At 35.0% G+C, this 27,661-nt stretch overlaps 1 protein-coding gene across 1 annotated transcript in view; it reads left to right on the forward strand.

The window, feature by feature from the left end:
- LOC121421337 (fibropellin-1-like) overlaps positions 1–27,661 on the forward strand; it is a 78,250-nt gene that overhangs the window by 39,279 nt on the left and 11,310 nt on the right. Inside the window, exons 11-21 of the mRNA XM_041616024.1 lie at positions 628–801; positions 7,507–7,680; positions 7,987–8,109; positions 13,541–13,692; positions 18,015–18,243; positions 22,190–22,291; positions 23,539–23,652; positions 24,481–24,579; positions 25,512–25,625; positions 25,856–25,981; positions 26,784–26,929. Of these exons, the coding sequence (XP_041471958.1) occupies positions 628–801; positions 7,507–7,680; positions 7,987–8,109; positions 13,541–13,692; positions 18,015–18,243; positions 22,190–22,291; positions 23,539–23,652; positions 24,481–24,579; positions 25,512–25,625; positions 25,856–25,981; positions 26,784–26,929 (1,553 nt within the window). The remainder of the gene's footprint in view (positions 1–627; positions 802–7,506; positions 7,681–7,986; positions 8,110–13,540; positions 13,693–18,014; positions 18,244–22,189; positions 22,292–23,538; positions 23,653–24,480; positions 24,580–25,511; positions 25,626–25,855; positions 25,982–26,783; positions 26,930–27,661) is intronic.

The following is a 27,661-nucleotide window of genomic DNA, read 5'->3' on the forward strand; positions in this document are numbered from 1 at the left end:
CTGCTCAGCTTTTGGTTTATTTATTAGTCATTTTATTAGTCACTAATATCGTGGAAAAAACGGAAACGGTTCCATTACAATAATGACTTAAAGGGGAAGTTCACCCTGACAAAAAGTTTATTGTAAAAATAGCAGAAAAAATAATAAAAAATATTGCCGAAGGTTTGAGAAAAATTCATCAAATAATTAAAAAGTTATTAGAATTTCAATTATTTGATTTGTGACGTCATATGCGAGCAGCATTCCTACATAGCGAATGGTAAAAAATCAATGAAATGTCATTTTCTAAGAAAATTGAAAATGGTTTTCACTGTAACTTTTGTATATCAATAGACAAATCGTTTCACACCCGATCATGAAAAGAAAACAAAATTAAGTCATCAGGAACCATACAAAATTTGAAATTCATACACTTTATATTAGATAACACATGGGGCAGCTGCTCGTTTATGACGTCACAAATCCAAAATTTTGAACTCTAATAACTTTCTTACTCTTTAACGGATTTTCCTCAAACCTTCACCAATATTTTTCATTATTTTTTCTGCTATTTTTACAACAAAGATTTTTTCAGGGTGAACTTCCCCTTTAAGATTATTGTGCAATATAATTTCTTTCCATCTACAGAGAATTGCGAGATTCCTTCAATACCCAATTCTAATTATTCATCGGGTGGTGATGTTCAGCATAGTGCGACTATCACTGTGACATGCAACCAAGGCTACTCCACTGGTGTTTCTAGATTTACAGATCTCACTTGTGATGATGGTACCTTTTCTCCTTCACCTCCTACTTGTTATGGTAAGGTCTTCTTAATCTCTCATCAGCATGATCACTGTTGTAACAATTTTATCGTCGCCAGTTCTGTTTATGGCCATGTCAATTTGGCTATGCTGAGACAGTAAATGGAATGACACAAAAACTTGTATGGGCGCCGATTTGTTAGATAATTTTACCATTATAACTGATTCAATTTATTTTCTCCCTCATTACTTGAGTCCACGATTGCATGTGTTTTATTTACGTTCAGCAGCACCCATCCATCCTATCAGGGCATTCTCCCCTTTTTCTTTTTTTTTCTTCGAGGGGGGGGGGGTGGGGATATTTTAGGACGGGTTGTTTTGTCCTATACAAACTATATTTTTTTTGATAACTTCGTATTTATTTTGTGAGTATTATTTATCATTTATTTATTTTTTCTCATTTGATTACATATATCTGTATTTGTACTTTGTTATTGGTTGTGTTATCTTTTTTTGAGGGGCCCACATTGTACAAGCATTGCTTTTTAGTGGGTCCCTCCATTTCCATCTTAATTTAATTTCTATTGAAAAATAGTATACTTAGTTAAAACCTCCAATGTGTTGCCCAAATTGTGTGTTTTTTCACAACATGTGTATTATTATTTTTGTTTCTCTGCAACGGATACAAATACTTATGTTTATATATGGTATACAACTTGTTTTTGTTTGATGGAAGTGAAATAAATAAAATTGAATTAAATTGAATTGAATTTTAGAGTCCTGAAAGGGATTCTTTAGGGCTGGGAAATTCCTGGAAATTTTCACGGTAGAATCTTTCCATGGGATTAAACGGGAGTTTGGGAATTTTGGGAATTTTTAAAAAAATAAAGTTTTTTGTAATTTATATACAGGAATTGAAAGGAGTACCCTGTATGGCAGATGATGCTCTATTGTGTTTTGTCAGGAAGTTCAAAGCGAAATATGATGCTAAAACAGTTAGACATTGCAGAATCATAATGAGTTCCATGTAAAGGTTGATTTATTATATTAGCAGCCGTATGGTGTGTGTAAATGGCAGTACACTGCGCATGCTTTGCACAAGGGATATATATAAAATTTATATAAATTTATATTGTTCATTCAATGATGCCTTTAGGATATTCTGATCTTGTTGCAGATGATGAGAATCAATATTATAATTATTAGCGTTATTATTACTTTATTTATCATTTACTCCTGCATAGCATAAGTGAAAACTTGGTACTTTTGGCGGTATTAATTTTAAAAGTATAATTACTGGTCAAAGCTCAAAGTTTATTTTAGTTTAATTAACCCTGTTAGGAATAAATATTTTGTTCATTATTTTTAAAATACTGGAACAATTTTAATGAAACTGATATGAGATTGTCAATTGATATCGCAAACGATATAAAATCAATATAAGTTTCTCAATCAAGGTCAAAGGTCATTTAATGTCAACAAACTTAATTAATCCATTCTTGTTCTCACTTTGTGAAAATTATTTATCTTAGTTGTTTTTCAAAGTCAGCATTGCTGCTATGAAATTTCACAATGCAGGCAAGACTGGCAGAGGTCTTCCATTATATTTCTATTCCCCTTTTGTTTTTGTTTTTGGGGGGTGGTGGAAGAAATCTCAGAAATAAATGAGAATTAAACATTGTGGCCCGTATTCTGATAGCAGGTTTAACTTAAACTCAGGTTTAAAGTTGTGGTTTAAGTATGGGAAGCCAAAAGTATCAAAATTTGTATTAAGTTGTATGTTTCTTATGTTTACTTTGCTCTTTCCTGATTCATAGATGGTGAAGACAATCATCTATTATACTTCCTAGACACTTATGAATGGCTTGAGAACCAAATAAGCTGAAGTATGATATCTCTACTGTAAGTGATTTATGTAACAATTGGCTGTCCATACTCAAACCACAACTTTAAACCTGGGTTTAAGTTAAACCTGCTATCAGAATACGGGCCTGTAGGTTCCTGGACCTCAGTTTTCCCATCTCTCAAAGACTCAGCCAATGCCTTAACAGCTGGGGGATTAGTCTGTTGTGCAAACTACTCACTTAAGGTCTGAATATGCAGCCTAAGGTCCCTGCCAATGACTTATGGATAGAAGTCACCTCTTGTTATGTTTAACAGAATGTTGTTGTTATAGCCCATACGGCGTGTATCATTCAGTAGTGAATATTTCCGCCAGAAAGACGTATTTGTGCTTGTCTTGTATGAAGACCCATTCGTGGATCAAAGTTTCAATACGGGTCTGTGCCTGCATTCACCATGGAGGGGGCAATGTTCTACTAAAGATAAAGTCCACCACAGCAAAATCGGATGTAAAATTAGAAAGTTATGACATTTTGAAGTTTCGCTTTTTTTTTAAAAAAAGTGATATGCACAACTCAGTGACATGCAAATGAGACAGTAGATGATGTCCCTCACTATTTATTTTGTTTTTTCTTGTTTGCATTATACATTATTTCATTTTTTACAAATTTGACAATATATGGACCAACTTGACTGAACCATATAGTATAAAACAATGCTAATTCCAAATGTTAAGGGAGGAATTGTTGTTGTTTCACTTGACAATGAGGAGAAAATAGGAATATTTCACATTTCATATAATAAAATACGAAAGAAATAGTGAGTGGTTAATATCATCCGTCTCCTCATTTGCATACCGACCAGGATGTGCATATAAGTGTTTTGTGAAATTAAGCGAAACTTTAACATGTCATAATTTCTTATTTTACATCCGATTTTGATGAAATTTTCAGTGTTGTTTTTTGGATTTTTCTCTTTTTATTGAAATAAACTTTTTGTTGGTTGGACTTGTCCTTTAACAGGTACCAATGTAATGGTAAGTGGAAGGCAGGTTCTTAAATGTAAAACCCTTGACAATTACAGAAAAATGAAGAAATATTGTTCGCTATGTTTTATTTTTTCATGTTGAATTCCATTCCCGAAACTCTTGTTATTACTTAAATCAGTGATACCAAAAACACATCAAATTTACATTCATTTATACTTTTTGCTGACGACTCCAATATTTTCTTTTCCCATGATGATATTAACCAACTCGTTAGAATCCAAAATTCTGAAATAACAAATGTGACAGACTGGATCAAGGCCAACAAACTTTCGCTTAAAGGGGAAGTTCACCCTGACAAAAAGTTTATTGTAAAAATAGCAGAAAAAATAATAAAAAATGTTGCCAAAGGTTTGAGGAAGATTCATCAAGTAATTAAGAAGATATTAGAATTTCAATTATTTGATTTGTGACGTCATATGCGAGCAGCATTCCCACATAGCGAATGGTAAAAAATCAATGAAATGTCATTTTCTCAGAAAATTGAAAATGGTTTTCACTGTACCTTTTGTTTATCAATAGACAAATCATTTCACACCCGATCATGAATAGAAAACAATATTAAGTCATCAGGAACCATACAAAATTTGAAATTCATGCATTTTATATTACATAACACATGGCAGCTGCTCGTTTATGACGTCACAAATCCAAACCTTTGAACTCTAATAACTTTCTTACTCTTTAACGGATTTTCCTCAAACCTTCACCAATATTTTTTATTATTTTTTCTGCTATTTTTACAACAAAGTTTTCTTTAGGGTGAACTTCCCCTTTAATCGCCAGAAGACAAAGTACATGCTTTTTAGTAATAAAATCAATACTCTACCAAACAGTATTTTCTTTGATAATTTCGTTCTTAATTCAGATTTCAGATTCAGATTCATTTATTTTACACCTCTTTAAAATACACAAAAATACATAAATACAAATAAAATTCTTTGATTCCACTACCACATTCTCGGGTGTCCTTATTGACAACAAATTATCCTGGAAGCCTCATATCGATAGTATTATGTTAAGAAATTTCGAGAAACATTGGAATTATTAATAAACTCAAACATTTTTTCCCTTCTCGCACTTTTTTTACATTATACTACACCCTTATTTTACCATATATTAATTACGGAATAATTGCCTGGGGATGTGCAATACAAACACAACTAAATAGAAGATTACTTCTCCAGAAAAAAAGCTCTAAGAATTATTTTTCAAACACTCTTTAGATCTCACACTGATATCTTATTTTCTGAAAATAACATTCTCAAAGTGACATATATTTTTTCGAACTTAGTCAATTTTTGTTCAAATTAAGCAAGGATGATCTCCCCGCTACTTCTCAAATACATGTATGTTCTGTAAAAATGCATCCGTACACTGCTACACAACAAGACAACGACAATATTGATAATAATAATAATATAGGGTATTTATATTGCGCACATATCCACCTTGTTAGGTGCTCAAGGCGCTCCTATATTACCCGGCTAAGCTAGGCGTTCATAGCGCACACACCTTTTCAAGGAATTACTTCCTACCGGTACCCATTTACCTCACCTGAGTTGAGTGCAGCACATTGTGGATCAGTTTCTTGCTGAAGGAAATTACGCCACGGCTGGGATTCGAACCCTCGACCCTCTGTTTCAAAGTCCGAAGACTAATCCACTGGGCCACAACGCTCCACATTATTATCACCTTCCTTAAACAAGAACTTTATTTGCAAAGAATTCATTTGTTGTTCTCCGGGCCTGCCTACTGGAACTCTCTGCCTCAAGACTTCAAAGAATCCCCTAATGTAAATATACATGTATTTAAACGCAAACTGAAAAAATGTTAATTTTGCAAACAGGCCAAGCTGAATAACTGGTTTAATTATACTCGGCTTTTGTGTATATGTGTATAACATGCGCTCATATTATATACATATACATGTATATTGTTTGTTATTACTTTTTTCTTCTTAAAATTGCAATTAGCCAAAGTACCTGCTCCCGCTGTCCGCTTTCTTTTTACGTAATGTACACTGCATTTCTATTTTTTAAAACAAAATATTTTTCACTCGATCTATCGGTTCCTCTTTTTGTGTGAAGTGCACAATAATTGTTTGTATTCATTCTTAAACAAAGGTTATATATATCATTACGACCCATTATTTCTTTGTTGTAATTTTGCAATGAAACTAAGTTAGGGGCTTGCCTTTTGTATAAGCTTTGCTTTTTCGGCAAGAGCCTCCGTTTTACTTTTAAATACAAATGTCATCTTAGGTAACTTTATTTGTTGAATTGTGTTCCTTAAATCTTAGATTATGTTGTACATATTTTATTATGTCTTGCATTATTTTCGACCTTGTTATGTTATATTTATCATAATTATGTACAATTATTGTGAAACGAAAATAAATAGATCAAATCGAAATTTTCAAAATTCCGGCAGCTGAAAATTCCCAACATTTTCCATGGAAGTTTTCCAAATTTCCTGACAATTTCCAGCCCTTTGCAACCCTAGGCTCCTTTGATACCTTTAATAGGTCTAAATAACAATATTTTTAGAATTTAATATACTTGAACATTTGTAGATTTAAATAAATCCATTAAAATCCTATTCCAGTTTAGCACCCAGTTTTATTTAATAAACGTATTCAAATGTTTTAGTTTAAACAACGATATGCTTTAAAGATTGTTTTCAGTTCAATGTTATTAATTTTCTTGGCATGGTAAAATTGTTATTTTAAATTCCAAAACGTTTTCTCATTACATTTTCTCACCGCTAAAATGGTTGTCAGTAAACTATACAGTGCGTATCAAAAAAGTTTACACTTTGAAAAAATCCTGTAAAATTATACATTTGTAATATTCTGAAGATTTTTACACATTTTAACATTAGTACAGATCTATTAAAGCAAATGACGATATAACTGTCGAAAAATATTTCCGCTTGAGTGAGCACCACTTATTTTTGAAAAGTTAGTGAAAAATGATTTGCGCAGAATTTTGAAATACTTATGCGAATAAAAGTAGAACTTAAACATGAAGAAAAAGTGGAATTTAGCAAGTAAAATTGATTTAAAGATATCTTTTAACCTTTTTGACTTGTTTCCTTGCCCAGAAACACTTTAAAGTGTGCGTTGCGCCCCACCCCACTCCCCCACACACCGAGGCCATCGTGACGATATTTGCTTTACGCTGAGCTGTGATTTACATGAAATGGCTTAGGCTTTATTTTCATTTTGTTAATCAGTTTCGAGCTTGGAAAATGTGTGGAGAAATAAGTATTAAATGAAAAATGAATCGTTAACCCACTTTCAATGATATAAATTTCGTGAAAAAATGCTGGAGATGTCTGATATAAACTCTTGTTCAGATTCAGTTATGTCCTCAGATCCAGCTGGCACAAAAATGGTAAAGCTTGTGCTTACTAAGTGTTGAAATTTCAATTTGGGTGGCAAAATTGTTACAGAATGCTTGAATGTGTCCGTTTTATTTCAATTGACTAAAAGTGCAAGGGAAATGTATGAGAAATGTTTCGCAGAGCAAGTTTGATTTCGCCCATCCCCCTTGACACAGCGTGAAAATGAGCATTTCTGCGCAAACAGATTTCTGCGATCTTTACAGAAATGGACAGCGCTCATTCAAGCGCAACATTCTGATAAAACTTTTACTTTCATTGGATAGATGAGACCCAAACCCAAAATTATATGTGAAAAATTTACCCATATGTTGTATATTTTTTCATTCCCAGGGCTTTTTCAAAGTGTAAACTTTTTTTGATACGTACTGTATATAGCGTACATCAGTCGATCACTAACCTTTCATCCCATCGATTTCTATATGTGCTACTTTTTCTTCTCTCTCCCTCTTGCTTATTATCACTCTTCAGAGAATTGCATGGTAACAGTACCTTTATCGGATTATTCGGCGAATGTTCCAGTCGACCACGGTGAAACATTCAACGTAACCTGTAACCCTGGCTATTCCTTTGATTCAGCATCATATCTAGAGCTCAGTTGTGATAATAGCATCTTGTCTCCTGATCCACTTTCCTCGTGTAACGGTAAGATCACATCAGGGGCATGAACTTGTTCCCAAATACAATTTGTAGGGGAAATACGATTGTGTTCCCCCATACGCCCCCTAAAGGTAAAACCAAAAATTATCAGTTGTTTAAAGACAGAATAAGCTATGGCAACACTTTTATGGTCAATATCAGTATTATGATTACGATAATAATAATGACTTCTGCTATAATTTATCAAACATTGATAAGTTTTGATATTTTGATCATTATTATTATTATAATTGTGATCATATATTCATTTATTTTCATAATCGTTCATCAGTTTCGTTGTTTACTTCTTAGATATTGACGAGTGTGCTCTTGATTCGAGTCTCTGTACCGATGGCCGATGCTTTAATCTCATTGGAAATTACACCTGCATTTGCAACAGTGGTTTCGTGTTAACAGACCTACATTCTTGCACTGGTATGACTACAGATATGTTATTACTTTTTCATAAAACCCAATTCATAATTTGGCTATGATACCAAACTTAGGAGGATTATAGGGGGGCTACTTGAAAGAAAACTGTCCCATATTGTGTGTACCACAGTGTGGAACACAATGTAAAATCACCTTCACACTGTTAAATTTTAATTTTTCAACAGTGTGAATCACATATTCACATTGTCGACCATGTGAACACGCTTTAAACAGTCCCACCGTCGAGGTGTCCACAGTGTGAAAATATTTTCACGCTGTTTCCGAGCGAACATGGCGAAGCAAGGGAGAGAGCGAAGCAGAGCGCAGCGAGACAGGGCCTCTTGACATCTGGGCCGAATTTCACCGACTTTCTTTTCTTATTTTATTGTTTTTATCAATATACCGACCAAAAGCTGGTCGATGAAAATCATCCAATGAGAGCGCGGGCTGCTATGACGTCATATTGAATATTCATGAGCTCATCTTGAATGGTGACCCGTGGATTCTTGGCGAAGAGTGATGACGAAATGTCAAAGGGCATTGAATATGCCTCTGAAATGCTGGGGCGGATCCAGGATTTTGAAATAGGGGGGCGCCAGCGGCGAGGGAGCGAAGCGACCGAGCGGGGGGAGGATGTGGGAGGGGGATACCCCCCTCCCACGGCAAGGACTTTTTCAAAAAATCATGTCCAAAAGTCGTATTTTGAGAGCACCTTTAGAAGAAAAATGCACACTTAAATCACTGTAACTTCATGAATAAAAGACACATACTGACTCATTTAGGAGCTGGTTTCCAGTCACACACCGTATAAGCGGTCATTCAAAACATACATTTGGCAAAGGCTCTTCACTTGCTTGCATCGTGTGATTGAAATGTCAAATTTAAATGATACGAAACTGAGACTTGTAATCGATAAGTTCCGAATAATCCATTCTGTTTATTGTCATTTGTGTATTTACATTGTGTGTTTCAAACGAGAATTGTTTAGTCGTATGGCAACATGCATAAAATTTGGTTCTTTTTTCCCCAAAATGCACAGTAAATTGTTACAAACTACAGAAAAAAACGACATCATCTTCTGGTAATCAACCTTTTCCCTCGTATTATTTTCAAATCATCTTCAATAATCCAGTCATTCTGCACAACCTCAAAGTAATATAATGCTTCTTAAGGGGATTCTCATCATTTTTATTGTTTACGTTTTCGATTTTGCTGGCAATTTTTTTTTAAAGATATATTGTAATCAGCAAACCTATAGATTATCAAACATTAAAAATGGGGTAAGGGGGGGGGGTTAATGTCACAATTTCTACTTTTTAACAATACACAATGTGATCTCGAGACGTTTTCCCAGCACGAAAGTATTTTTATTCTCCTATTCTCCCCCCCCCCCCCCCCCCCCCCCCGTCACATAAAATCTTCGCTCCTTACGCTGACATATAGCTGCCTATACACAGCAAACGCGGAGTGGGGTCGACTGGTGATTGAGAATATACAATTTTGCTCCTTGATAATTCGTTGGAATGATTGCTTCGGCGAAACTTAGTTGGGGCGCCCTGGATAATATGCCTCTGAATCTACCAGAAAGTGTAAAAGTTAGTTTACATTAAATACAAATATGTCTGACCTACACATTTCAGTGAAAACGTACATGACCAAGGCAGAATGATAATGCTGCGCACGTGGCGCCCGATATAGGGCTTCATCTTTGAGTGAAGAATAATCTCGGAGATAGACATTATCGTTCGCATCGTTGACACTGTGACTTACAATTTACATGTATTTGCCATAAAGACGGACAAACGCATGTTACAAAAAACACAAAATTTCGGGAAAAAATGATATCCAATCCAACATCTTCACACTGGTCACTGCACTACAACTCCCGATTACAAGTGGTGCAACTTTCCAACCAATCGACTTGCGCGCCCTGGAATTCCGGAATTTACATATTGCAATACAGTATGACAGAGGTGCATTTGTGCGAACACAAAGGCCATGAGCGTAAGTTAAAATATAGTTTTGACTAGATCTAGCCCTTGAAATTGACTACATTGTACCAATCCAGTAAATATAACCATCAAAAAAAAAAAAAAAAAAAATCCGGCGAAAATAGGGGGGCGCGCGCCCGGGGCGCCCCCCTCTGGATCCGCCACTGTGAAATGCTGAATATTGACCAATTGAAGGGTTTGCAAGTCGATAAAATTAAATCTGCACTGAAAGGACGTTTTGTTTTGTAAATCTACCCTCAGGATATGGATAAAATGCAATAAAATGTTTTTAACTAATGCGCGGAACCAAGGGGGATTGGCCTCGATAAGTTGTACATTTTATATCTTGTAATGGATGTGAATAAAGTGAATTGAATTGAATATCCTACCGCGTGGAATAAAACAACCATACAAATTTAGACTTTGATTACATGAAAAAAAAATCAGAAAGGAATAATTATCTGATGATTTGATTTTTACCAATTTATACATCCATAATTCGACCGCTTGCTACATACCACACGAAACCTGGAATTTAAGTGAGACTGAAGTGCCCCGGGGGCCACTTACATTGACGAGTGGATAGCATGCGCGACCAAAAAAGTACGTAAAAGGGAAGTATTTTTCAAGATAGGGCACGTTACTTACGTAACGTAATAAGAGTCAAAACACTAAAATAATGAAAAAAGGGGTATCTATTTCGCTTGGAAAGCTACGCGTTTAGAGTCAAATTTGCGAGGGTATAAAAAATTGAATGTTTTATAAAGGATGTACTTTTTTCCCCAACAGTCAAAACGACTCGTTTAGAGTACTATTTGCGCGAGGTGTAGCCGTACTAAGCCCAATGATGTAGGTAAAGGTAAAACCGACGACCGACGCAAGACCGACATCCGTGACATATCAATTAAAATATCGCTCTACTTGTGAATTTTGGGAATACTTGCCAAGATTATTGTTTCTTTCCAATATTTGCTCAGGGTAGGGTTTCACACGCCAATACTTGTTATTGGTTGCTTTTTCAGAATATGGGAAATACTTGTTTAGGGTGCTTTTCGAGACCCCATAGTCGCGCATGGTATCCACTCGTCAATGGAAGTCCAGGATAGGCCCCATAGAAAATTGACCAAACCTTGTTTTCATATATACAATATTTTTTGATGGTTTCTTGTCAATTCGAGGGTGCTGATTACGAATCTGAATGATGTCACATATGTAACCTTGAGCGTTTTCCGCAAATTGGCAAAATCCAATATGGTCGCAAAAACATGCAATTACCCATGAAATTCATAACATTGCCCGCACATTGGTTACAAATGTATGTATTTGTGTTGCAGGAGTAAAATGCTCTCTGAAAAAACGATTTTTGACAAAAAATATTTTCTAGGTATTCAAAATGGCCGCCATAGACCTCTGTGTTCCATATTATGTACAATATGAATGGGGAAAACTAAATTTCACAAAAGTGAGCACTAAATGCAAGTAATTGTAATTTTTTTTTGTGAAATAATGGGTGGAAACATGATTGCTAATGAAATGCATAATTTGTTATGTCATGTATGTAATAAATGAAGCATTTTAATATTAAAAAAAACACAAAATGCCCTAACAGTACATAATGGTTAGTCGCGTGTATTTGAGTGTCCGAAAGTCCACACACACACAGCTTCAACACAGGGAGCAGTGGTTTTCATTAACGTAATATTCCAGAAATCCGGGTTTATCTTTATAACAATTAATAATCTCACACCAGATTAATAATAGTGTAAAAATATTATCCAATTCCATTAATTTGATGTTAATATTATTACAATTAATTTACTATTTACGTCTCGCTATTCATTCGAAAGTGTCCATGTTCACAACCCATATTTTCGATACACTGGCACCTTTGTTTTCCCACTGGAGTATCCCTAAGGGTCAAAAAGGTCGAGATTGATTGTCATCCCAATGCTAAATAGATTACCTACAGTTTGGTGTATAATAGTTATGACTGGTATAATTGTTATATCTTATTTTTCTCCCAAACTTTGAGATCGAGCAGGCAGAACATTGCATATTTCTATGTACAACGTCGCGTGACTAACGTATGATAGTTTCCGTTCCTAGACATTTTTCATTTGAAACAATAATACAGTCCAAACAAATTTAATTAACACATTTAATGTTGAAAGTAACAATGTTCTTGTACTATAAAGCTTGCCTCTGATATTTATAATATAGTTACAGTTTGAGGAAGCAAATATCGAGTCCGAAATTGATTTTGATTTGCAATAGGGTATGCGTAAGTATACTACATCGTCTGCTACGTAAACCAAATGTGCGAACATGACCGAAACTAACCATTATGTTATGTGCAATGTTAATGGGGACAAAAGAAATTCCCAAGAGTAGGTACTCAAATGCATACTACAATATTTTACACATTGATCACAATTACGTGTATTTATGGTGCTCACTCGTGTGAAAATTTATTTCCTAGTTCGCATTGTACATAATACAATCAATGTCTATGGCGGCCATTTTGAAAGTCAAAATACAGTATTTAACACAAACTTAAAAACTGAATGATATATTTCGTTAAAATAATGTTTTTTCAGACAGTATCCCATTTATTCATCACAAATAAATGCATTTCAGCGCTCACTCCTGTGATTTCTTTGGTCCTCTTTATCATTGTACATAATACTGTTAAGGAATTTGGCGGCCATTTTTAACATCAAAATACAGCATTTATTTTATCACATACATGGCATAATAAATAATATATTTCTTTAGTAATTGTGTTTTTAGTCAGTATTCCATTCGTTTCTCTTAATAATATTCATTTTAGTGCACGCTCACTCTTGCGATTTTTTGTTGGCCCCTTGCCATAAAAAAATACTATTTGGGCCAGTGGCAGCTAATTTGAATGTTAAATACACCAATTTTTACATACATGACATAATAAATGATATATTATTTTAGCATTGAAGATTTTCATATATAAGTTCGTCAATAGATCAAAATTACTGACAGTTTATAGTGATAATTTTTTGGTGAAAAAAAATCCCTATTTATATTGTACATAATAGGGTATACAGAGGTCATTTTGAATATGAAGAAATCAATATTTTGTCAAAAATGTGTTTTTCAGATAGTATTTCACTCCTGCAACACAATTACATACATTTTATAGCCAATTTGCTGGCAATTTTATGATATTCATAGGTATATGCATATTTTGGCGGCCATATTGGATTTTGCCAATTTGCGGAAAATGATCAAGGTTACACGAGTGGCATCATTCAGATTCGTAATCAGCACCCTCGAATTGACAAGAAACCATTAAAAAAATATTGTATATATGAAAAAACAAGGTTATACCTCTTCTATCCTGGACTACCCGGGCTGAATTGACAAGTCTTTATTAAATAGTCCCTGTGTTGAATTTAATGTTTTACCAGCTCTGCCCAACGTTAGCAATGTGGCTACGAGTACAGTGTCAGTGATTTTAGAAGGGGCAAAGCTGAATGGTGAAACCTTGGTATACAGCGCCCAACTAACCAATAGGTCATCAGCCTTATTCATTGAATTGGAACTTCAATACTGTGCTGTGGTAAGTATCCCACGTAATTCTCTTTCAACCCTTCAGCTCCCTTTCCTATATACATGCAGTGCCTAAAACTGCGAAACAAATTTGTAATCGTGACCCGCCAACCAATTATGGGTCGATCAAAATGAATTTTGGGGTTTTTAGTAGCTTGAAAATGTACATTCTAATCTTTGAAATAGTATATAACTTTACAAAAGGAATCGACAATAACCCATACAAGTACTTAAAGGACAAGTCCACTCAAACAAAAACTTGATTTGAATAAAAAGAGAAAAATTCAACAAGCATAACACTGAAAATTTCATCAAAATCGGATGTAAAATAAGAAAGTTATGGCATTTTAAAGTTTCGCTTATTTTCAACAAAATAGTTATATGAACGAGCCAGTTACATCCAAATGAGAGAGTTGATGACATCACTCACTATTTCTTTTGTATTTTATTATATGAAATATGAAATATTTTTATTTTCTCGTCATTGTCATGTGAAATGAAGTTTCATTCCTCCCTGAACACGTGGAATTCCATTATTTTCACATTTTGTGCTTCAGGGAAGGAGGTCCTAATCGTCAAATTCGTAAAAATTGAAATATTGTATAATTCAAACAATAAAAAACAAAAGAAATAGTGAGTGAGTGACATCATCGACTCTCTCATTTGGATGTAACTGGCTCGTTCATAACTATTTTGTTGAAATTAATCAAAACTTTGAAATGTCATAACTTTCTTATTTTACATCCGATTTTGATGAAATTTTCAGCATTGTGCTTGTCTGATTTTTCTCTATTGATTCAAATCATCATTTTTTTTAGGTGGACTTAACCTTTAATTGACTATAGAAGGAATGCAGCGAGAGATTAGAAATGAGGAAAAAACAAGTTTTGAAGTTCGGGGTTGGCGTATAAGCATGAGATTTTCTTACTGCGCGATCTCAATGAATCTTCCAAGAAGTCTGCAAAATCTTGCGCCAACAAATTCTGGTATCTCGATGTATAATCAGATGTTGACAGTATGAATTTAAAAAAAATCTCAGAAAGTTTCATTTTTCTAAGTTTACCGTTTTCAGAGCAGATTATGATTTTACTTACATGTAATTACAAATAGCCTTTCTTTGCTACTTACTGTTGGTTTTGGGTGGCGGGTCACAATAACCAAAATGTGTTGACCATACTTAACTCCTATGCAAAAATCTAACAAAATAATATGTTTATTTTATTTATTTCATTTTTTCATTTCATTTCATTTATTTTCAACAAATCAATCAAAATACAAAGAAAAACATACAACTCATTCCAAAATAGTATGCATAATTACAATATAAAAGCAGATTCTAAGTGGATGGACCTAAAGTAAAGCAAAAGCTTGTTGTGGATAGGCCCTTAACAAATAATTTATGTGTAATCATTGATAGCTACAAATAATTATAGAAAAAATAGAGCTGAGCTCGGAGAAAGTTACAGAAACTGGACAAGGACGAAAACAGAGAACGTTACAAAGAACAGGGGCACACAGGTTACTAGATTTCTCGAAATCCAAATTGATTATCAGATAAAATTTCATAGCGTATGAAAAAATCTATTGTACGTTTATATACCAGTCTTTCTAAAATTTTTGAAAAAGCAGTTAGGAGAGAAATTGGTCTATAATTATGACACTCAAGTGGATCTCCTTTCTTAAAGATAGGTATCACCTTCGCAATCTTCTTTTTATCTGGTATGATACCTTGTAAAATTGACATGTTGAATATATGATTTAACGGTACAACGATTTTACCGATAATGGTTTTGATCAGTTCATTCGTAAGATTATCAAAGCCAGGGCTTTTCTTATTTTTTAAATTATGAACAATATCAGTTATTTCTTTCTTGTCGATGGGCAACATAACCTTGAAAATGGATTAAAGCCTGGCATAAAATCATGAAACGACCTTTGTGCATTCGGAACAGATTGTGCTAGATTTGAACCTACAGAGGACAAAAAATCGTTGAATGTTTCGGCAATACATTGTTTATCTTCAATAATCGTTCCACAATGCTTGATTTTTGATAAATTACAAGAGTTCGAGGAGCTGAGATTAAGTACCTTCTTTATAGTTTTCCATGTTCCTTTTATATCGGAATTGCAATTAACAAATTGAGCACAATAATACTCTTTCTTTACATGACGAATTAAACTGGTAAGCGTATTTCTGTACCTCGTGTATTTTATACGATTTTTATGTGTTGGATTAGATTTATATTTATAGAATAACCTATTTTTTCTATTTATTGACTTTAACAATGACAAGCTGACCCAAGGCATGCGGGGAGTTCTTTTGTAATTTGAATTTGTGCGTTTGATTAATGGAAAATTATTCTCATATGACAACATGAGTGTATTCATAAATTTTTCATAAGACTCATTTACATCCTCTTCGGTTAAAACTTCTGACCAGTCAACAGTGGATAAGCTATTCTTGAATCGATTTGTATTTTCTGGAGTGATTTTACGAAAAAAGTACTCATTTTGCCTATTTTTATTTAATAAAGAGAAGAGAGCAAATATTGAAAAGTGGTCAGAAAAGTCTGTAAGAATAATTCCCGCTTCAGGAGGGGGAGTAAGATTACAAAAGATGTTGTCGATTAGTGTTTTAGAATGTTCAGTAGTTCTTGTAGGTTTTGTTATAAGTGGAGATAAGGAGAACGAGTTCATAATATTTAAAAAGTCCATAACAAACGCACAAGATTCATGTTGCAAAAGATCCGCATTAAAGTCACCCATTAATATACATGACTTCGAAAGTAATATGCAGTTAGACAAAATAGATTGCATTTCGGCAAGGAAATCAGTAGTTTTAGACTGTGGTGGTCTGTACACTACTCCAATAATGATATTTCTCTTGCCAGGAATAGAAATCTCTACAAATAAAGTTTCAATATTATGATTCATAAAATTCAATTCATGTTTTATCTCGCATTCTACGTTGTTCAAAACATACAAAGCTAATCCACCTCCTCTCTTTTCCATCCTGTTATTTGTGAACAAATTATACCCTTGTAGAGAATAAAGAGGGCGGTAAGAATCACACATCCATGTTTCTGTTATACCTATGGCAAAACATTCATGTTTACTTCGTTGTAAAAATATATTCAGCTTTTCAAAATTTTTGTTCATACTTCCGATATTTGTGTGGAATATGCATAATTTATTCATTTTATTTTCAATCTTGACAAAAAACATATTGTCAGTGTAATATTTTGAATCTTGTTTATATATTAATAATTCATCATCATGTGGGGTAAATTCAAAGTTTAATGAGTTGGTATTAAGATCATCTGCCATTAGCTGATCAAATGCATTTTGGGCAAAATTCCCACAGGATCCATGAGTAGGTGTATGAACATAAGTTTGGAAAGCTGAATAAAAATCATTATCATCCAATGCTAAAAAAGGAAGAATGTTACACAAACTCATCATGGATGTGTAAGGATGTATATATCTCAGTGTACATAAACATCATGATAAATACGACATACATGTACCGTACCGAATAATATTGAACATATGTAAGTAGCAGAAATATATGGTATGCGTTTTTAGGGAATTCAGAGCTGCAGATACCGAGACAAACAAAAACACATGATAAAAACATTTAACGTATAATAAATGTAGCCGTGAACGAGGTGACAAAGGGATAGGTTCAATTAAATAGTGGAGCAATCTATTCTCTCCTGCCAGAATTAAAGCAAAGTTTACACATTCCCTTTATAACAGTAGCATAGGAGTCAGGAGGTCAGTATATAGGAAAGAATAGGGAGAGAGAGAAATAGTAGGAGTAGGATGGAAAGAAATAAAAAGAGAAAAATTAAATTAGCTTGAAATTAAATTAGCGTGAAACTAAATAATTCATAGCAATCGGATATCGGCCTCTAAAATGAAACTATGCAAGTGTTTCTTGGTTCCTTAGAACAGCAAAATCAGAAGTAACATTCAGAGGGAACAGAGACTGACTACCCAAGTCCTTATTTCTTTTACATTTGACTTAATGTCAAACGTTTAGATATTCCATCGGTGGGTCAAAGGGGGCCAAAGCTGCCCCTCCCCCTTCGTAATAGTGGCGCAAAAAACGAAGAAAAAGCAAGGAGAGGAGGAAGTATATGAAAGATAAGAGGAGGAAGAAAAGTTAATTACACAAGTTTAGGGAAAATATTTGGAAACACAGCATGCAAACTTTCAGGTGATTTATCAAATCAAATTCAAAAATGTTGAATCTAAGTAAAGCATTTTTGTGAGAGGTACACTAAAACTCGTTCTTTGATTTGAAATTTCCCCTCATTTCTCTCACAGCTAATCAATTTTGTCAAGGACACGTTAAGTTTTACTATGGATCCCAGTTGCATTACCACTGCGTTTACCCCAGGTAGTGTGATTGGTGATATGGAACTTGAAGTGCCTGCTGATAATCAAGACACTGCAGATCAGCTGGCTTTGAGTATTGGGGAATTGTCCAGCAATATTACTCGGGTCTTAACAGCTAACGGGCTAACACTGGAAGGAACCTTCTTATCCTCAACTGGTAAGACCAAACAACATATTTCGCTTTTTCATTCCCTTATTCCTTCACTTTATTTTTTATTGATATATGTATTTGTTCATTCATTTATTTATTCAGTTGTATATTTATCTATTCATTTTGTTATTCAGTTAGATATTTATCAAATTGTTTAAGTATTTGGTTGCTTTTTTGACAATTTTAATAAGTCATTAGATGAGAGGCAATTAATTGCAAGTTCTGTTTATTTTATTCCTCTCGATATTTTCATTTTTCTATTTGTGTCTGTTTCCTATGTTTTACCGTTGTCTTTCTATATAATTATTTTGTTGTTTTATTTTATAATCTTTATCCTCAGAATAATGAACTGAAAGTGATATACATTCATGTATATAGTTATTTCATTATTTATCACAGAATAATCTCTCTGCCAAAAGCCTAACATAATTTAATTTCTATTTGGCAACTACTCTGTATACAACTTTACAAATACAGGCAGGCCAAATGAGAGACAGGGATATTTTGCTCAGTCGGTAACGCGTGTTCGAGTCCATCCCGGGCGGATGACTGAAGCCAGTGCGTTGTGTGTAAACGCCTCTCCCATGTTTCATAGATGCAGGCTATGTTACAATGGAAAACACTCCGTCTCTCAATGTTGGTCTCTGTTATCCAAGGGCTCGGTGTATTTTGAACTCCTCTTTATTTGACAATTGTTTAAAATCTGTGCTTTATTTACAGCCATTTTCTTACGTGGGTTACTAGTTGCAACCTCCATCTGTACAAGGCATATGCATAGCCGAATGTGACTCTGTAAAAGCAAAGGAGTAGGCTCTTTTGAGCATGGGCAGGTGGAACTAAAGTTTGGAAAATCAGCTGTTGAAAGCAGAAGAAGGGGTACAAATTTTGTTTTGCTTGCCAATTTCGGAACTCCTCTACCTCAGAGGGAGGGTGCAGTTGTACACAGTGCACCCCGAGCTTACGCCCCTGAAGAGAATAATGAATTCCATATGATTGTCACTTAATGCCATTCCGAGTTTTTCTGTAAAGCTAGGGTTACACAACATTTTCAGCATCAAGAATAAAGCCGAATGAAGACCCGAATGTTGACCCACATGGGGACGAATATGGCCGAATACGCCATCGAATTTCTCAAAGAGCCAGAATCTTCCGAATCGGGCCCAAATCAAATCGGAATATTTCCGAAACGCGTGTTTATTAATTTCTCATATATCCGTTAGGCTATTCGGGACATTCTGGCTGCTCACTCGACGTATTCGGCTATTATTCGGCATGTTCGTCCGTATTCTGGCATATTATTATGCTCTTCATTCGGGGGTGATTCGAGAGGTATTCGGGGCATTCTTGGTAGATACGGCTCTATTCGTCACATTCGCATCTATTTGGCCAGATGATTCGGACCGTTTCTTCCCGAATGATACGAAGAGGTAGGAATCTGCCCACATTGAGGATGTATTCGGATGGTAGTCGGTTTGATTCTGCTAGGTTCACACCAATGGCGCTTTAAAGCGGCGTGCAAAGCGGCGGCAAAGCGTAACAAAGCTTAATTAAAGGGTAAAGACCGTAATAGAGCATGAGAAAGCTTTGAGCAATTCGGGACATTCGGCAAGAGCGCCAAAAATCTTAAACTGTTTAAACATTTGAAACGAACTGTCACGGATTGTGTAAAGCGGGGAGAGCGTATTAAAGCTTATCAAAGCGTTGCAAAGCTTAACAAAGTCGTAGGAAAGCTTATCAGAGTTTAAGAGAGCTTGGTTCAAAGCGGTGACCCCACATTTGATAAATTACCCATTGGCCCTACAGTTAAGGATTCGTTAAGCCTGATTTTTACCGCTTACAAACCTTTGCAAGAAGTATTATAACACAAAAACCACTGAATGTGATTTTGGTATTTTTGGATCAGTTACTAAATGAAGAGTTGGTCTCTTCAATGAATCAAAAAATAATGAAACAAAAAACGACAGGAAGTGTACCGGGCATTTTTATGGGACACCCTGTATAAGACATAATAAAATAGAAAGGGCAATAGAATTAAAAAATAAATAGAAAAACTCTGTTGAAAACTTTAAGTTATCCACAAAGTTTTTTTCTATTTATATTTTTATTATATTTCATTTTTTTTTTCATAATGTTTTGTATTTGATTTCCTTTGTTTTATTTTCTATGTTACAATAAGGGTTAGTTATCTCACATAGAAAATTGATTTTCTTAATAATTTTTTAAATTAGTAAGAAAATCAATTTGTAATAATTTGTAATAATCAATTTAACGAAAAATTGCTTATTTTAAAGATCTTTTATCGCGCATATCTAAATTTCAAATTCTGTTTCTTGATTCCTAAAAATTTTCACTTCTGATTTACAATAGTAGTATCATCTGATTTTTCAAGGGTAAAAAATCAATTAAGTCAATATATTGTATTATATTTTATATCATATTTTTACAAGCAGATGAAATAACAATAACAATAACATCAATAATAATGATAACATTTTCACAAGTACAGATAACACAAAAATTATTTAAAACTTATATTAAAAATAAACAACGTGTGCATATTGGAGAATGTTCTTATTTCCAGACACAAAAGTCTTTGTCTTCATCATCTGGTACTGACGATATCTGAGCCACTCCTTTCTTAACTCAATCAGGAAGTACCACCCCAGCCATTCTTTGTTGCCAGTCAACAGCACCCGCTGGAGAGACGAAGTATTCTCTGATATGATCTCTCTGATGTCTGGCATCCACAGCAGCGAGGTTCCCCCTTGCAGGTGGTTGTGGAATATCTTCCCGTTGAGGTCCATTTCTCCATGGCCCCTGGTGCGAAGTTGTGCTTTTCATCTTCGTGGTCCACCGCATTGGCTGCCAGCGCCACCCTCTTCGTCAGCAGGTTGTGGAGCACCACAGCAGTCTCCACCAAATCTCTGACGTTATCTACCTTCTGTTCCAGTGTTCCCAACAGGCACCGGAACCTATTGGCTATGATGCCAAAGCAGTAGCGTACCTAGGATCTTCCACAGGGGGGGGCAAAATCGTCGGCCCAAAAATTTGACAAGCCAAAAAAAGGACTTCAACCACAAATAAAGGATTTCGTACCAGAAAAAAAAAATTGACAAGCCCCCCAAAAAAGGACTTCAACCACAAATAAAAGATTTCGAACCAGAAGAAAAATTGACAAGCAAAAAAAAAAAGGTTTTCAACTTCAAAGTAGGGGGCAACTGGTTCCTCGTCAGGGGAGGCAGAGATACGAGTCACAACCCTTGCATGGGTTGTGACTCGTCAGGGGGGCAGTCCCCCATAGGTACGCTAGTGTGCCAAAGGCATTCTCCACCACTCTACTCCCCTTTGATATCCTGTAGTTGCAGATCCTCTGTTCATCTGTCATCCCTCTTCTACTGTATGGCTTTATCATGTAGCTCTTCAGGGCAAAAGCATCCTCACCCGGGATGAAGTAGGGAATATCAGGCTGATTTCTCCAGGGAGAGGGCATGGTGGGGGGCAGCCCTATGGATCCATCTTCTACGCATTTGAAGAGCTGAGAGTCTATAAATATCTGGGAGTTAGACATGTGTTCTTTACCTTCCAGCTCAATCGAGATGAACTTGTACCCTGCATCTACCAGCGCTAGCAATGGTGTAGAGAAGAACCCCTTGCAGTTGTGGTAGATACTGCCTGTGTTTGCTTGCTTCTTAATGACCATGTGCTTTCCATCCAAAGCACTAATTGCATGGGGGATATTCCATCTCTGTTCAAACTGCTGGGCGAGGGTGCTCTATGCTTCAGGGTTGGTAGGTATGTTGAAGACCTCATCTTTTTGCGCCTCTACAATGGCCCTGCACATTCCTGGAATCAACTCTGATTCCGGACCTATTCGTTCCTGATTCGTAAAGCTCCCCGAATCAGAGACGAAAAAAATATATATTAATGCTTAGTTATATTTTTCAATTAATAGTTCAATGTGATCAGTCTAATTGTCAAAATGGAGGAACTTGTACTACGACAGGACAGCTTTGTGATTGTCCAACTGGTTTCTATGGAGATCTTTGTCAGAATAGTAAGTACCTTTATCAATAATATCTTCATTCTCTATTTTTAATATTCATCTACATCATTAATATAATTCTTCTTTCCTTCATGTTACTCCTGTTACCGTCGTTATTATCATTATTGTAATGAAAATAGTTATTAGAATGATGATAAGATGATGATTATTACTATAATTGTTGTTACTGTTATTATCATTATCATTTTAATTATTACCTTTATCAATACGTTTGAGAACGCGATTCCCAAGTCGTGCAATATTTTGAGCTCGCACGTGAAACAACAAATTGTTTAAGGTTTGTTTTTTATCATTTATTACGTTATACAATTTTGTATATCGCTTATTACATTTTATTCGTTTATGTCATCATGTATAAGTTATACTTATTTCTATTTTAATGGCTTTATCTATTTCATTTCATTATCATTATTTTTGGGGGGGTATACGTCAGCGATAAATCAGGTATCTGCTTTGCAGGCTTAGTGGTTCGATGGCTCTTACTTTCACCATTCAGGTCGGAGGACATTGTTTCAAATTCCATCCATAGTATAAATGTGTAGTAATTAAGCTCCTGGCAGGAATATGTTATTTGAAATATCTGAGTACCGGAAATGTGGACAGTTAAAACCTCACAGTGGTTCTGTGACGTTTCTGAAAAATGTGGTGGTCCTGTTGTTTTCGTTATTGGTAGTTTGGGTATTGCAGGTACGCTTTGAATATCACACGTCAAATATATTGAGAATTGTTTTAGAAACTACATGTATATCATTGAGAGTGTGGGAATAACAAAACATTTGTTTTGTACTATAAAATGTTAAACCACGGTCTTCCCAATATGCTTACTTTCCAAATTTGCTAACACATTCTTATCATCGAGGGTAGCAGTACGCACGAGTTACCTTTAGACAGTTTTACATGGCCCATGTATAAACCAAGAGCGTTTTTCACTGTTTCAAAAGCAACAAATGTGTGTAATTATTCTAACGCCCAAGTAAAATATTGTGTATTATTTGTTTTATAAGATAGTGATGTGGATCCTTGATATTTTTGGTGAATTATGCTCACCTGAAAACCACGACCTGTCCATGGAACAGTAATTAGTACCAGACTACTAGTCATAGGATAATTTTTCTCTTACATGTAATTGAAAAGAGTGACCGGTCACGTGATTGAATTGAGCCAATCATCTGATTGGGATCCAAATAACCATTTTACAATCCAACGTATTCTCACTAACCTTCATTCTTCCCAATCAGACATCGATGATTGTACTCCTACCTCTTGTGCTAACAATGGATTTTGTGTTGATGGCGATAATAGTTTTACTTGTGTATGCTCCCATGGATTCACTGGTGATACGTGTACAGCATGTAAGTATGATTTTTTATTTCGCTTATGAAACGGTCAAACGCACCATAACCGATTCCTAACCGGTCGATTAAATGCCATTTGTAATAACGTACTAGTTTTGATCGGTCTGGGGTTGATTATTTGTTGTGACTGCGACATTAAGTAGTCATTTTCACTGACAATAGTTATATGTCATGAAATCCTTGTTTCTGATTGGCTCAGAAAAAAATAAGTATAAGAAAATTGTTTCATAAAATACTCCTCAGGTCCTGCTTACGAGGTGGGGAGTTCTGAATCATTGCTTCAAATTTCAACATGATAAATGAAATAGATTGAGCAATGTGATATGGATGTTGCGTACTGCAACCCGTTCGTAACCCATACCCCTTCAGGCTGGTGTCATCAAGCGTGATTTCTACTTGGGCCCATTTGGTGATACCTTTTGTTAATCATCATCTTTCCATTCGAGATATCCCCACTAATAAAACACAAAAAAACGTGTTTATGATAAATTCAACTGGCCCTATATTCGAGGACAATATAAAAGGGTAATAACTTTGTCAAATCCTTAATTCATAAACGACTTGCAATATACATTTCGTCAATACAGCATCACAATGCTATGCAATAATGTGCACAGGTATGCAAATAAACCGACAGGTTAGGAAATGCTCATTAAATGTTCACGTATGCCAAACCAAATAATGAATCTGGATCTACAACCCTGCAGGAAACTCTGGTCTCAATCTCTTGCCTCACAATTACGCGACTCAGAAGTTTTCTCCTTAAATACAGGTGTTAGTAGTCAGTGATGAATTTTAGACCTTTTTTTTCCTATCATCCTCTAGCTATATGTGGCTCGATAGCATGCGAGAATGGTGGAGTTTGTTCCAGCCCTGATCAATGCACTTGTGCTGCAGGTTTCATTGGAAGCACGTGCGAGACTAGTAAGTAATCCAACTAAACCCCACCGAAGAAGAACAAAATAGGTTGCAAAGTGTTAATCATTCATGTAACTATGTGCGACTTATATATAATTAGTCACAGTGACTCTTACTTTTAAAAGTGCGACCTCTATATAATTAGTCACAGTGACTGTCACCTGTTAAAAATAGTCAATATATCCAAACATTTGACAATGTTTTTCACTGTGTTGAATAATTTGAGAAATTGACAAGCTGTCTTAATTCTGCTTCCGTTAAGCAACTCTTGGAAGACCCGGGTTTGATTTTATTCTGCAACCTTCCTTTGTCGGAAGCCGATTGAACTGCATGTTTCCTGCCAAACGAAGTCCCTGTTAAGTTAAATACCGATGCGTTTTATACCGCAAGGGAGTTTTGTGATCATACTGTATTTAAGCTTTCAGCCATCGGTAGTATTTTCGAAATTTCACGTAACGTCTGAAAGTTCTAATATTTATAAGATTTATCACGATCCCTTATTCAATAATGCATATTCACCTGGTCTACAGGTTATTGGTCTGTTAACCAAAATATGGGCTTTACACATTTAGTCCACTATCGTTTCGGTTTAATTGCCGTTTCAACGACACTACTCTAGGTCTAACACTCAATTTATGTAATTTTAATTCAGTCTAATGCCCAACTTTTATATTTACTCATCGTCTGCTTAATATTTTATTCTTTGTCAAATGAAATTTTGTTTCATAAACAGTTATGATGCAACCATTATAGACTAAGTAGTGTTAGACCAAATAGATGGAGTGTGTATAGCCTAACTGTAAATGAGACAAATTCGTAAATGGGTTGAATGACAATTAGACCAGTGGTAAGTAGATTAACTGGTTGTTGACGAATGAAGATTATACAAGATTCGCTGACTTTAAATGTAATCGTAATTTATCTATTGCAAACACTAGATATCAACGAATGCTCTCCCGAACCCTGCAGAAATGGAGGAACTTGTATCGATGGTATCAACTCTTACACGTGTTCCTGTCGTAGAGGATATACTGGAACTATTTGTGATCTAGGTAAGACGGACGCGACTTACACACGCACGCACACACAATCACACACACACACATTGGACGTAATGAACGAAATCACTAAATCACTTTAAATTGTTAGTGTTTGCTGAGTGAATAACGTTTGGATACTACACCAAAGCCTATATTTTGTAATGACATAAATGAGGGCTCACTGGTTGGGAGTCGGAGGGCAGCCCTTGTCATTTTTTTTTCACTTTTCCTTATTTTTTTAGATGTTGATGAATGTGGCCAAGATTCCAGTCTATGTGCCAACGGAAGATGCGTGAACACTCTTGTTGGATTACATACTTGTGTCTGCAATAGTGGACATACATTGACCAATTCAGATTCGTGCACTGGTATGTCAAACACAGTCCGATCTTGCTTACCCAGTTTTCATTATCTATACTCTGTGCCCCATTGCCATGTTTGCAAAAAAAAATTACTGTAGTTATGGAAACTTTGTCATACAGGTGAGTCTCATATGCAATTCCAGATTTTCATTGGGTTTGAGCATTGTTACCATGATGGTAAATACCACTAATAACATGCAATACTTTCAATTAAAAGGGGCCATTTCATTGGTACTGTTCTCTCATAAGATCCTCACGCTCAGGTATTGAATTATTACTATTTGGTACGTGTTGTCAAGTCCGATTTTATTTACACCGTGATAGAACTCTGTGTTGAACATTATGGGAAGCAAAAATATCAATATTGCATTTATATTAAATGTATCCTATTTTCCTTGGCTGAGTCCTCGAGTTGTACTCATGACGAGAACTGTTTAAATCAAAGCCGAGTTCAGAACACAGGCCATAGTATCAATGTAGTGTCAATACTGGTAAAACCAATATGACTAATAGGAAAAATATGTCTATTTCTAAAAGACATATCATCCCTTTTGTTCAATGTAAAACTGTTATTATGCAGTTTTGCATCCTGTAAACTGGTAAAGGCGATTGCGACGAGTGTTAGGTATATTTGCCCATATATCGTATATTGCATAGGTAAAGCATGATGTTGAACCACTTTTTAGTATTGATGTAATTGTAAAACAAATGAAAAAACTAAATTCCTCTCTTAGACATTGAGAAGACATAAAATGCCATGACTACCTGTATTTTTTTATTTGTTTGCTCATATTATCTTTGTTACCAGCTCTCTCTGACACTCTCTTTACGAGTTCACTCCGGGTTGAGCTTACTGGGCAAACTCTCGATGGTGTTTTACTAATTTACACTAACTCTTTGGCAAATAGATTATCAGACGAATTCATGGAATATGATACCACTTTCTGTTTCTTGGTTAGTATGATTATCTTTATCTCACTTGAAAGTTGAACAAATTGAAGTTGACCAAGAAAAATCACAAAGACATCATTTTAAAGAAGAACTTTAATTCAACCTTAACTGTTTGTAGAACATCTCCTTAATCTTCAATCTAAGCAATAATTGAACTCAAATTTTGACTTCCTACGTGTTCCTGAGTAGATTATAATGTAATAAAATCACACGGAAGACGCAAGAAATTAGTACAACAAATAAATATGCTTATAACGCATTAACTTTCAACAATAAACTAAGATACCCATATACATGATATATCTATATTTCTAAGATTAGTAATTCCATGAATCAGCTCCCGTCCTGCTTTGAGATATCTTAATAAACTTCAAAGTGAAGAGAGAATGAATAATGATGTTTAATATCCTTAGAACCGTTCATTTTCATTACCACAAGCATTTTCAAGATTATTACCATCATTATCAATATTCATATATTTATGTTTGAAAAAATATGATATCCTTCACTATCAAAATAAGGTGTTCACAGTGTGAAGCACAATAGGAAATAATCTCGCCCACTGTTGAATTTTGAGCACTTTTTCATTGTCTATCGACAGAATGCACTACATGAACGATGTCAATTGTTATATTTTGCTGCCATTTCATTATCATTGTCGTTACTGTGATCATTGTTAACTATTATAATGTATTCTGTGTCAAGATAGACCTATCCAATACCATCACATAAGCG

The sequence above is a fragment of the Lytechinus variegatus genome, chromosome 9 (genome assembly GCF_018143015.1).
Source record: "Lytechinus variegatus isolate NC3 chromosome 9, Lvar_3.0, whole genome shotgun sequence".
Classification (NCBI taxonomy): domain Eukaryota; kingdom Metazoa; phylum Echinodermata; class Echinoidea; order Temnopleuroida; family Toxopneustidae; genus Lytechinus; species Lytechinus variegatus.